The following is an 11,355-nucleotide window of genomic DNA, read 5'->3' as shown; positions in this document are numbered from 1 at the left end:
CACGCCTCTCCAGGTTTCACTGTCGCTGCCAACATGAGCATTGAAGTCCCCCAGTAGAACGAGGGAATCACCCGGGGGAGCACTCTCAAGTACTCCCTCGAGTGAATCCAAAAAGGGTGGGTACTCTGAGCTGCGGTTTGGCGCGTAAGGGCAAACCACAGTCAGGACCCGTTCCCCCACCCGAAGGCGGAGGGAAGCTACCCTCTCGTCCACCGGGTTGAACTCCAATGTACAGGCTCTGAGCCGGGGGGAAACAAGAATTGCCACCCCAGCCCGTCGCCTCTCACTGCCGGCAACGCCAGAGTGGAAGAGAGTCCATCCCCTCTCGAGAGAACTGGTTCCAGAGCCCTTGCTGTGCGTCGAAGTGAGTCCGACTATATCTAGCCGGAACTTCTCCACCTCGCGCACTAGCTCAGGCTCCTTCCCCCCCAGCGAGGTGACGTTCCACGTCCCAAGAGCTAGCTTCTGTAGCCGAGGATCGGACCGCCAAGTGCCCTGCCTTCGGCTGCCGCCCAGCTCACATCGCACCCGACCTCTATGACCCCTGCTATGGGTGGTGAGCCCATTGGAGGGGGGACCCACGTTGCCTCTTCGGGCTGTACCCGGCCGGGCCCCATGGGGACAGGCCCGGCCACCAGGCGCTCGCCATCGTGCCCCACCTCCGGGCCTGGCTCCAGAGGGGGGCCCCGGTGACCCGCGTCCGGGCGAGGGAAATCTGGGTCCTTTGTTTTTATCTTTCATGGAGGTCTTCGAGCTGCTCTTTGTCTGGTCCCTCACCTAGGACCAGTTTGTCTTGGGAGACCCTACCAGGGGGCATAAAGCCCCCGGACAACATAGCTCCTAGGATCATTGGGACACGCAAACTCCTCTACCACGTTAAGGTGGCAGCTCAGAGAGGAGAATATAGGATTATATACTATATACTATAATAACATGACCCATTTAAAACCTTGTTGTCTACAATCTACATAACATAACGTGCAAAGCTCTTTGGGTAAATTTCTACCACATTAGGAGATATCCACTGACGTCACAAGTTGGAAAAACGTCACAAATTGGGCAAATTCCAAACGGCTTCTTTGGAGGAAGTATGAGGGAAGGCAAGATTGTTTAATACATTGTTGCGCCATGGTTTGATTTCACATTTTCGGGACGTATGCAGATTCAAACATTTATTAAAGTTTGGTCCCATTTGACTCGCCATACTGACCTTATATGCTTATGCCATTTGGTTGCTATGGTGACATGGTCACCAAAATAATCCATTCCAAATTACCCTTTGCATGTTTGCATCGTGTGGATTGGCCTCCAAAACATACAGTATGCAAATATTGTGAGACTGTACACAAATGTATTCAAATCATTACTTTTTATATTGACAGAGACACAAACACTGTAGAGCCAATATTTTCTAATGAGGTCATTTCAATGAAAAATGGCGTGTTTAGTATGTGTTGTAATATTGTTAACTTAACCATTATTACTAGGCAGGACAATAATTACTGCCTAATTACACAGCATTGAACTGCACACACTGACTTCCTGTTCGGTGTAACTCAGGCTTCAAAATAAAACCATGGCAGCGTAAACCTCGATTCTACCACGGCAACTAAAAAAATGCACACATTTTTTAATTCATTATTTTATACTTATGTCTCTGGACAAAGGGAAATAAACAATGGCTATTTTCTGTTACGTTAAGGAGCATCGGTATAATTTATCCATGTATTAAATATTTTGTAATAAATATGTACACAATATTGTGTTTGTCTTCATGATGTCTACACATCAGAAGATAAGAACCTTTCCTTCCCTTCCTTCCAGAAATCACTCATCCTGGGTCTGTAGGTTTTGGTGATGTCCAGTTCTGGTTTACTGAAGTACCATTTTTTCAGCAGTTGGTCCACCTGCTCCTGCTTTGTTATTCCATGAAGTCTCTCCTCCTCATTCTCGTCCCATTCCTCGGTCAAGTGAGGGATGACTTGTGGATGCGGGGGACAGATGTTCGAGTCCTCCCTCATGTCCTTGAAAAACTGTACGACACATTTTTGGGCAAAGTCCCGAGCATGTAGGACACAGGTTTCATCGAAGAGCTTCTGCTCAACGTCAAGGTAGTTGCTCCAGTATCGCGTCTGCAGGAAGGTGGCGTGGTCGTCCAAACAAGGCTTGATGAGGCGTCCTAGTGCTCCCAGTACAATCAGGAACAGGAGGACGGACCAGCCAACTGCCTTCACACATAATGCACTGTTGGTAACACTTTAAACATTCTGGAACCACGCATACACATTTACCATCAAAATGAACTTTTTATAATGCATATTTCACTGCTTCCCATATTATAATACACATGATACGCAATTTTCAATGTTTTTATGATAATAAACGTGTGTGTATATATAGAGCCTAGGGGTGTAACGGTACGTGTATTTGTATTGAACTGTTTCGGTACAGGGGTTTCTGTTCGGTTCGTAGGTGTACCGAACGAGTTTCCACACGAACATATTTAGTCTTAACAAGCTGCTCCGCTTCTTCTGCTTCAGTACTCTACACAGCACCCAGCATTGTCCTACCCACACAACCATCTGATTGGTTACACACAGAGTGGTAACAGCCAATCAGCAGTGCGTATTCAGAGCGGTAACAGCCAATCAGCAATGTGTATCCAGAGCGCATGGAGTCAGTGCTTCTGCGGTGAGGTTAGCAGATAGGTGTTTAGCAGGTAAGCATCAGGCAGCGGACTCTCCCCAAATTATAATAAACACCTCCCAGTCAACTACTAGTAACATCACTATGAGCCCGTTGACGTTCTAGAAACAAACGGCAGCTCAGCTCGCTCGCAATCCTGGCTTGAGGTGAAGGCTAATTAGCTTTTAGCGTAACGTTAGCTCTTTTTGCGGTGTGTGTGTGTGTGTGTGTGTGTGTGCGTGTGCGTGTGTGTGTGTGTTACGGACAGCAAAGCCCTGTCTGTCTGTTATTTCACTTGACCTTTTTCTGTGTTGATTGAGCTGTGTTGAAGCAGCAAAAAAGGACATTATGTTAAATGAAGAGTTTCTGTCTCTGACAGTTGATATAATAATGTAACTGCATCATTAAGCCTACATGAACTCCATGGTGTTCAGGGATGAATAGTCTCTCCTATTGCTATTGTACTATTTTTTCAGCTATAGTTACATTAATCATTAGTAATGGAGCAGCCTAGTTTTGAATGGCAGGGTCCCTGCTATCACATGTTGACAAAAATATAACATTTACATTATAAAAATCAACTACAGGCTTCCCAAATGCTGTAATAAATTAAGCATGATGAGTTGACTTGAAACTGTTTAATGTTGCACTTTTTATATGTAGAAGAAAAGTTTTGTCATTTTATTTAATCTGAGCAACAACTTGAGGCAGTTTAATGTTGATTAACGTGGGCAGAATTATTATAGTATTCCCAATGTTAAAAGGATAAAGCCATTGTTTACAAATTAAGTAAATAAATAACCAAAAAATTTATATTTTGTTGTTTTCTTACTGTACCGAAAATGAACCGAACCGTGACCTATAAACCGAAGTACGTACCGAACCGAAATGTTTGTGTACCGTTACACCCCTAATACACACACATATAGATATATATATATACACGCATATACATATATACATATATATACACATACATATATACATATATATACACATACATATATACACTTATACACATATATAGACACATACATATATATATATATATATATATATATATATATATATATATATATATATATATACATATAAATACTAAATATATATATAAATGATAAATGATAAATGGGTTGTACTTGTATAGCGCTTTTCTACCTTCAAGGTACTCATAGCGCTTTGACACTACTTCCACATTTACCCATTCACACACACATTCACACACTGATGGAGGGAGCTGCCATGCAAGGCGCTAACCAGCACCCATCAGGAGCAAGGGTGAAGTGTCTTGCTCAGGACACAACGGACATGACGAGGTTGGTACTAGGTGGGGATTGAACCAGGGACCCTCGGGTTGCGCACGGCCATTCTCCCACTGCGCCACGCCGTATGTATGTACATATTGTGTTTGAATGATGAATTTTGCATTATTCGCACACAATTTCTCATAAAGGTGATAAAAGTTTTGTGTGTGCATCGTAGCTGTGTCAATTACCTGCGAATAGCAGCGAACATAACGAGAAACTGCTTTGCGGAAGGAGCTATTTCTGAAGAGGACGTCCTCTTTGCATGGAACTTTGGCCAATATTTTGATGGCATCCAGTCCGGTGATGTTGGGAAAACCTGAGTGAAAAACCTTTAATGTTGACGTGCACTAAAATAGTCAGATTCTCCAAATAATTCCATGTACTAAATAAGCATCCTACAACCCGTGGAAACACCTTAATCTGATCGTTTTAGGTTTTTTAAAAGTTGGACTAACACACCTGGATTGTGCGATTGAAAACCGGATCTCTCGAGGGAGTGTGTGCCGCCGCAGGGTACCCTTCGTATCACGCGTGCACCAGTCTCAACGCACGGGATATAACCCGTAAGCAGATCCCGTTCAATAAAAACAAAGGCAACAATTGGAATAAAGACGAGATATTTGCTTCACAAATCAAAAGAACGTAACATTTTGAAGTGTATCGATTGGATAAAAAATGAAACCGAGATTTATTTAAAAAGGTAGCGAAGGAAATGTGCGCTACCAGCTTCATTCGAACTCCCGACGAGTGAGCCGTAAGATAATGAAAAAGGAATATTACAAGGCAAAGAAGAAAGCGTACGCAAACCTTATCACGCTGTAATTATAACGCACTCCAAACTGGTTAGCAGCAACTCTGTATTCCAGACAACTGGCAAGCTTGTACACAACAAATAGCAAGTTTGAAGTTATCAACCTCCATCTGAAGCGGGCACGAACAGTCTTTTCCTTTTAACTTAAAACCCCTTCCATCAAATCTGAGACATTCCAAAGTTTTCTTTCCATTCTGTCCAAAAAATCCTTCAAAACAACTCTCTGAGTCACTTCCACTAGTCTTTGTTTTGGACCTGTGTTCTCCAATCCAGCAACTCCGAGAACTCTTTGGTATTAATATTATTATCATAGTAGTGTCATGTTCGTAGCACAATCTAAAATAATTTCTTGATGCAGTCTGCTATTTAACATCAGCATAGCCATTAGAGACGTAATATTTGTCATCTGTGCCAATTTTACAGCAGACATCAAGCACAACAAGAAAGAGGCTTCAGTGGTAAAAATATCTTGTTTTGGTGTGACGGCAACCAAGAAAAGCAACTCATTTGTCTGCGCTAAAAAGGAATGACCAATGTCGCATTACAGAGAGTGCATGGACACTGGGACTTCACATGTGGGTGTACAAATACAAAAACATTTGCTAATTGAGAAATCGGACTAACTTAGAGCATGGGAATGTAGTGTGTATAATTTTTACACCCAGGTTGTGATGTATGTGAAAGCTGACGCTTCCAAAACTCTCGTTGGTGATTTGAGGTCGTTTGATGGGGGTAGAAGAAGAGAATGCTGCATGTTAATACTGTAGCTAACTAAAAAAAGTCAACAGAACTTTCCACAAGTCTTACTCCATTGGTTCTTGTGGTTATGTAATCATTACGATACCACATGTAAAAGAACATTATGGTAAATTCCCCGTGTGTGGACTATGGACATTATAGAAGTTTGCATTACCTGAAAAGAGTGCCGGATCGACACTCACACTGAAGGCACAGATGAATATTTTTCCGTCCAACAAAGTAACTAAGATCCACACCATTGGCGCAAGAAGGGCACGCTGGACCATGGCTGAGAATAAATATCTATCGAAACACATATAAACAAAAAATATTATTAAACATGTTTATAAACAATATTAACAAACGTGATCTTCTTTTAAATTCAATATAAATATATATATATATATATATATATATATATATATATATATATATATATATATATATATATATATGTCTTAATAAGGTTATCCAAAAATAGTGCTCGATACCGTAGTAGAGCGCAATATATGTATGTGTGGGAAAAAAATCACAAGACTACTTCATCTCTACAGGCCTGTTTCATGAGGGGGTTCCCTCAAATCGAGGGAACCCCCTCATGAAACAGGCCTGTAGAGATGAAGTAGTCTTGTGATTTTTTTCCCACACATACATATATTGCGCTCTACTACAGGCCTGTTTCATGAGGGGGTTCCCTCAATCGAGGGAACCCCCTCATGAAACAGGCCTGTAGAGATGAAGTAGTCTTGTGATTTTTTTCCCACACATACATATATATATATATATATATATATATATATATATATATATATATATATATATATATATATATATATATTAGGGGTGTAACGGTACACAAAAATTTCGGTTCGGTACGTACCTCGGTTTAGAGGTCACGGTTCGGTTCATTTTCGGTACAGTAAGAAAACAACAAAATATAAATGTTTTGGTTATTTATTTACCAAATTTGTAAACAACGATTTTATCCTTTTAACATTTGTAAAACTATAATAATTCTGCCCACGTTAATCAACATTAAACTGCAAGTTGTTGCTCAGATTAAATAAAATGACAAAACTTTTCTTCTACATATAAAAAGTGCAACATAAAACAGTTTCAAGTCAACTCATAATGCTTAATTTATTACAGCATTTGGGAAGCTTGTAGTTGATTTTTATTATGTAAATGTTATATTTTTATCAACATGTGATAGCAGGGACCATGACATTCAAAACTAGGCTGCTGCATTACTAATGATTAATGTAACTAGGGCTGCAAAAACTAATCGATTAAATCAATTATAATCGATTAGAAAAATAGTTGGCAATTAATTTAGTCATCGATTCGTTGGATCTATGCTATGCGCATGCGCATAGGCAATTTTTATTTATTTTTTTAATAATTGTATTTTTTTTTATTTTTTTTAATAAACCTTTATTTATAAACTGCAACATGTACAAACAGCTGAGAAACAGTAATCAAAATAAGTATGGTGCCAGTATGCTGTTTTTTCTTCAATAAAATACTGGAAAGGATATAAATGTAGTTTGTCTCTTTTATCCGATTATTAATCGATTAATCGAAGTAATAATCGGCAGATTAATCGATTATCAAATTAATCGTTAGTTGCAGCCCTAAATGTAACTATAGCTGAAAAAGTGGTACAATATTCATCCCTGAACACCATGGAGTTCATGTAGACTTAATGATGCAGTTACATTATTATATCAACTATCAGAGAAAGAAACTCTTCATTTGACATAATGTCCTTTTTTGCTGCTTCAACACAGCTCAATCAACACCGAAAAAGGTCAAGTGAAATAACAGACAAACAGGGCTTTGCTGTCCGTAACACACACACACACACACACACACACACACACACACACACACACACACACACACACACAGCAAAATGAGCTAACATTACGCTAAAAGCGAATTAGCCTTCTCCTCAAGCCAGGACTGCGAGCGAGCTGAGCTGCTTTTATATTTCTAGAAGGTCAACGGGCTCATAGTAATGTTACTAGTAGTCGACTGGGAGGTGTTTATTATTATTTGGGGAGAGTCCGCTGCCTGATGCTTACCTGCTAAACGCTAAGCACTGACTACATGCGCTCTGAATACGCACTGCTGATTGGCTGTTACCGCTCTGTTTGTAACAAATCAGATGGTTGTGTGGGTGGGACAATGCTGGGTGCTGTGTAGAGCACTGACAGAGACAGAGGCAGAAGGAAGCGGAGGCGGCTACTTAATATGTTCGTATGGAAACTCGTTCGGTACACCTCCGAACCGAACCGAAACCCCCGTACCGAAACGGTTCAATACAAATACCCGTACTGTTACACCCCTAATATATATATATATATATATATATATATACAAACCCCGTTTCCATATGAGTTGGGAAATTGTGTTAGATGTAAATATAAACAGAATACAATGATTTGCAAATAATTTTCAACCCATATTCAGTTGAATATGCTACAAAGACAACATATTTGATGTTCAAACTGATAAACTTTTTTTTTTTTGCAAATAATCATTAACTTTAGAATTTGATGCCAGCAACACGTGACAAAGAAGTTGGGAAAGGGGGCAATAAATATTGATAAAGTTGAGGAATGCTCATCAAACACTTATTTGGAACATCCCACAGGTGAACAGGCAAATTGGGAACATGTGGGTGCCATGATTGGGTATAAAAGTAGATTCCATGAAATGCTCAGTCATTCACAAACAAGGATGGGGCGAGGGTCACCACTTTGTCAACAAATGTGTGAGCAAATTGTTGATTAGTTTAAGAAAAACCTTTTTCAACCAGCTATTGCAAGGATTTTAGGGATTTCACCATCTACGGTCCGTAATATCATCAAAGGCTTCAGAGAATCTGGAGAAATCACTGCACGTAAGCAGCTAAGCCCGTGACCTTCGATCCCTCAGGCTGTACTGCATCAACAAGCGACATCAGTGTGTAAAGGATATCACCACATGGGCTCAGGAACACTTCAGAAACCCACTGTCAGTAACTACAGTTGGTCGCTACATCTGTAAGTGCAAGTTAAAACTCTCCTATGCAAGGCAAAAACCATTTATCAACAACACCCAGAAACGCCGTCGGCTTCGCTGGGCCCGAGCTCATCTAAGATGGACTGATACAAAGTGGAAAAGTGTTCTGTGGTCTGATGAGTCCACATTTCAAATTGTTTTTGGAAACGGTGGACGTTATTGTTATAGGAGCAAAGTTGAACAGCCAGCATCTGTGATGGTATGGGGGTGTAATAGTGCCCAAGACATGGGTAACTTACACATCTGTGAAGGCGCCATTAATGCTGAAAGGTACGTACAGGTTTTGGAGCAACATATGTTGCCATCCAAGCAACGTTACCATGGACGCCCCTGCTTATTTCAGCAAGACAATGCCAAGCCACGTGTTACATCAACGTGGCTTCATAGTAAAAGGGTGCGGGTACTAGACTGGCCTGCCTGTAGTCCAGACCTGTCTCCCATTGAAAATGTGTGGCGCATTATGAAGCCTAAAATACCACAACGGAGACCCCCGGACTGTTGAACAACTTAAGCTGTACATCAAGCAAGAATGGGAAATAATTCCATCTGAGAAGCTTAAAAAATGTGTCTCCTCAGTTCCCAAACGTTTACTAAGTGTTGTTAAGAGGAAAGGCCATGTAACACAGTGGTGAACATGCCCTTTCCCAACTACTTTGGCACGTGTTGCAGCCATGAAATTCTAAGTTAATTATTATTTGCAAAAAAAAAAAAAAGTTTATGAGTTTGAACATCAAATATCTTGTCTTTGTAGTGCATTCAATTGAATATGGGTGTCAAGTCTTGGTCCTGAGTGTTAGCTTTTCCGGGATGCAACGGAAAGTTGGCTCGGGCGAGACGGGAATGTGAGTACATTTTTTTATTGAAACACTAGAACTACAAAAAAGGATCAAACAAAAGCGCGCACAGTGGCGGAGAATAAACTATGAAACCAAAAGACTATAGCAAAAAAGTACAAATGAAAAGCATGCACAGTGGCGGAGAATAAACTATGAAAAACAAAAAGACTATAAACATGGAACAAAAACTTACTTTGACAAGGGACATGAAGCAGGATCTTAGAGGATGAAGAGAGTACATAAGCATAAATGTGGGGAGGTCGTCAGAACGACAAACTGAAAAGAATGAACTTAAATACTATGGACATGATTAGTGAAAGCGGTGCGTGACTCAAAACGTGAAACAGGTGCGTGACGTGACAGGTGAAAACTAATGGTTGCTATGGTGACAAAACAAAAGTGCACAAAAAGTCCAAAACGAACATGACCAAAACAAAAACATGATCACCCAGACATGACATAGCCCCTCCCTTAAGGACAGATACCAGATGTCCAAACAGAAAAAAAAATTAACAATAGTCATGGGAGGGCGGGAGGGGGACATGGCGGTGGGTCGCCAGCCCAAGTGGCCCCGAATCCACCGAGGCAAAGTCAAGTGGCGGCGGCGAGTGGCGGCGGCGAGTGGAACGCCGCTGCAGCAGGCGAGGCGGGCGCCCAGGGATTGGCCACATTCGTGGCCGACTGGGAGGTGGGCGCACTTGGCGTGGCGGACGACCAGGTAGCGGCCATATCCGTAGCCGACGAGGAAGCGGCGCGTCGTCATCGTGGCAGGCGTGGCTTGGCGTGGTGAGTCAGGCGGCGAAGCTCGGCGTGGGTCTTGGTCTTGGTCTTGGCGTGGGTCTTGGTCTTGGCATGGCGGGTCTTGGTCTTGGTCTTGGTCTTGGCATGGCGGGTCTTGGTCTTGGCGCGGGTCTTGGTCTTGGCATGGCGGGTCTTGCTCTTGGCATGGCGGGTCTTGTTCTTGGCATGGCGGGTCTTGGTCTTGGCATGACGGGTCTTGGTCTTGGCATGGCGGGTCTTGGTCTTGGCATGGCGGGTCTTGGTCTTGGCGTGGAGGGTCTTGGTCTTGGTCTTGGCGTGGAGGGTCTTGGTCTTGGTCTTGGCATGGCGGGTCTTGGTCTTGGCATGGCGGGTCTTGGTCTTGGCGTGGAGGGTCTTGGTCTTGGTCTTGGCGTGGAGGGTCTTGGTCTTGGCGTGGAGGGTCTTGGTCTTGGTGTGGAGGGTCTTGGTCTTGGTGTGGAGGGTCTTGGTCTTGGTCTTGGCGTGGAGGGTCTTGGTCTTGGTCTTGGCGTGGAGGGCCTAGGTCTTGGTCTTGGTGTGGAGGGTCTTGGTCTTGGTCTTGGCGTGGAGGGTCTTGGTCTTGGTCTTGGCGTGGAGGGTCTTGGTCTTGGACTTGGCGTGGAGGGTCTTGGTCTTGGACTTGGCGTGGAGGGTCTTGGTCTTGGACTTGGCGTGGAGGGTCTTTGTCTTGGACTTGGCGTGGAGGGTCTTGGTCTTGGACTTGGCGTGGAGGGTCTTGGTCTTGGCTTGGCAGTGCTTGGTCTTGGCTTGGCAGTGCTTGGCGGCGTGGAGCTGGTACCGGAGCTTGGCATGATGCGGCTAGGCGTGGTGCGGGTACTGGAGTCTGCCGTGGAACTTGGCGTGGTGGAGCTGATGCTAGCCTTGGTGCGGCAACAGGTGCAGCAACAGGTGCTAGCCGTGGTGCAGCGACAGGTACTAGCCGAGGTGCAGCGACAGGTGCTAGCCGTGGAGCTGCGACAGGTGCTAGCCGTGGAGCTGCGACAGGTGCTAGCCGTGGAGCTAGCCTTGGAGCAGGTGGAGGTGGCCTAGCTGGGGGTTGCGGCTTGGCAGGTCGGAAGACTGGTGAGGGCGGTCGTGCTGGAGGCTGTGGCTTGACAGGTCGGAAGAC

General features: G+C 43.3%; 1 protein-coding gene across 1 annotated transcript in view; it reads right to left on the bottom strand.

Moving 5' to 3' along the window:
* Window positions 1–1,424: 1,424 nt before the first annotated feature.
* The window catches only part of calhm3 (calcium homeostasis modulator 3), a 12,597-nt gene continuing 2,666 nt past the window's right edge, over window positions 1,425–11,355 (bottom strand). Inside the window, exons 2-4 of the mRNA XM_061968294.1 lie at window positions 5,717–5,844; window positions 4,181–4,308; window positions 1,425–2,228 (exon numbers count right to left, since the gene is read on the bottom strand). Coding sequence (XP_061824278.1) covers window positions 1,782–2,228; window positions 4,181–4,308; window positions 5,717–5,844 — 703 coding nt within the window. The 3' untranslated portion in view covers window positions 1,425–1,781. The remainder of the gene's footprint in view (window positions 2,229–4,180; window positions 4,309–5,716; window positions 5,845–11,355) is intronic.

The sequence above is a fragment of the Nerophis lumbriciformis genome, linkage group LG02 (genome assembly GCF_033978685.3).
Source record: "Nerophis lumbriciformis linkage group LG02, RoL_Nlum_v2.1, whole genome shotgun sequence".
Taxonomy (NCBI): domain Eukaryota; kingdom Metazoa; phylum Chordata; class Actinopteri; order Syngnathiformes; family Syngnathidae; genus Nerophis; species Nerophis lumbriciformis.
This window is presented reverse-complemented; position numbering and strand designations above follow the sequence as displayed.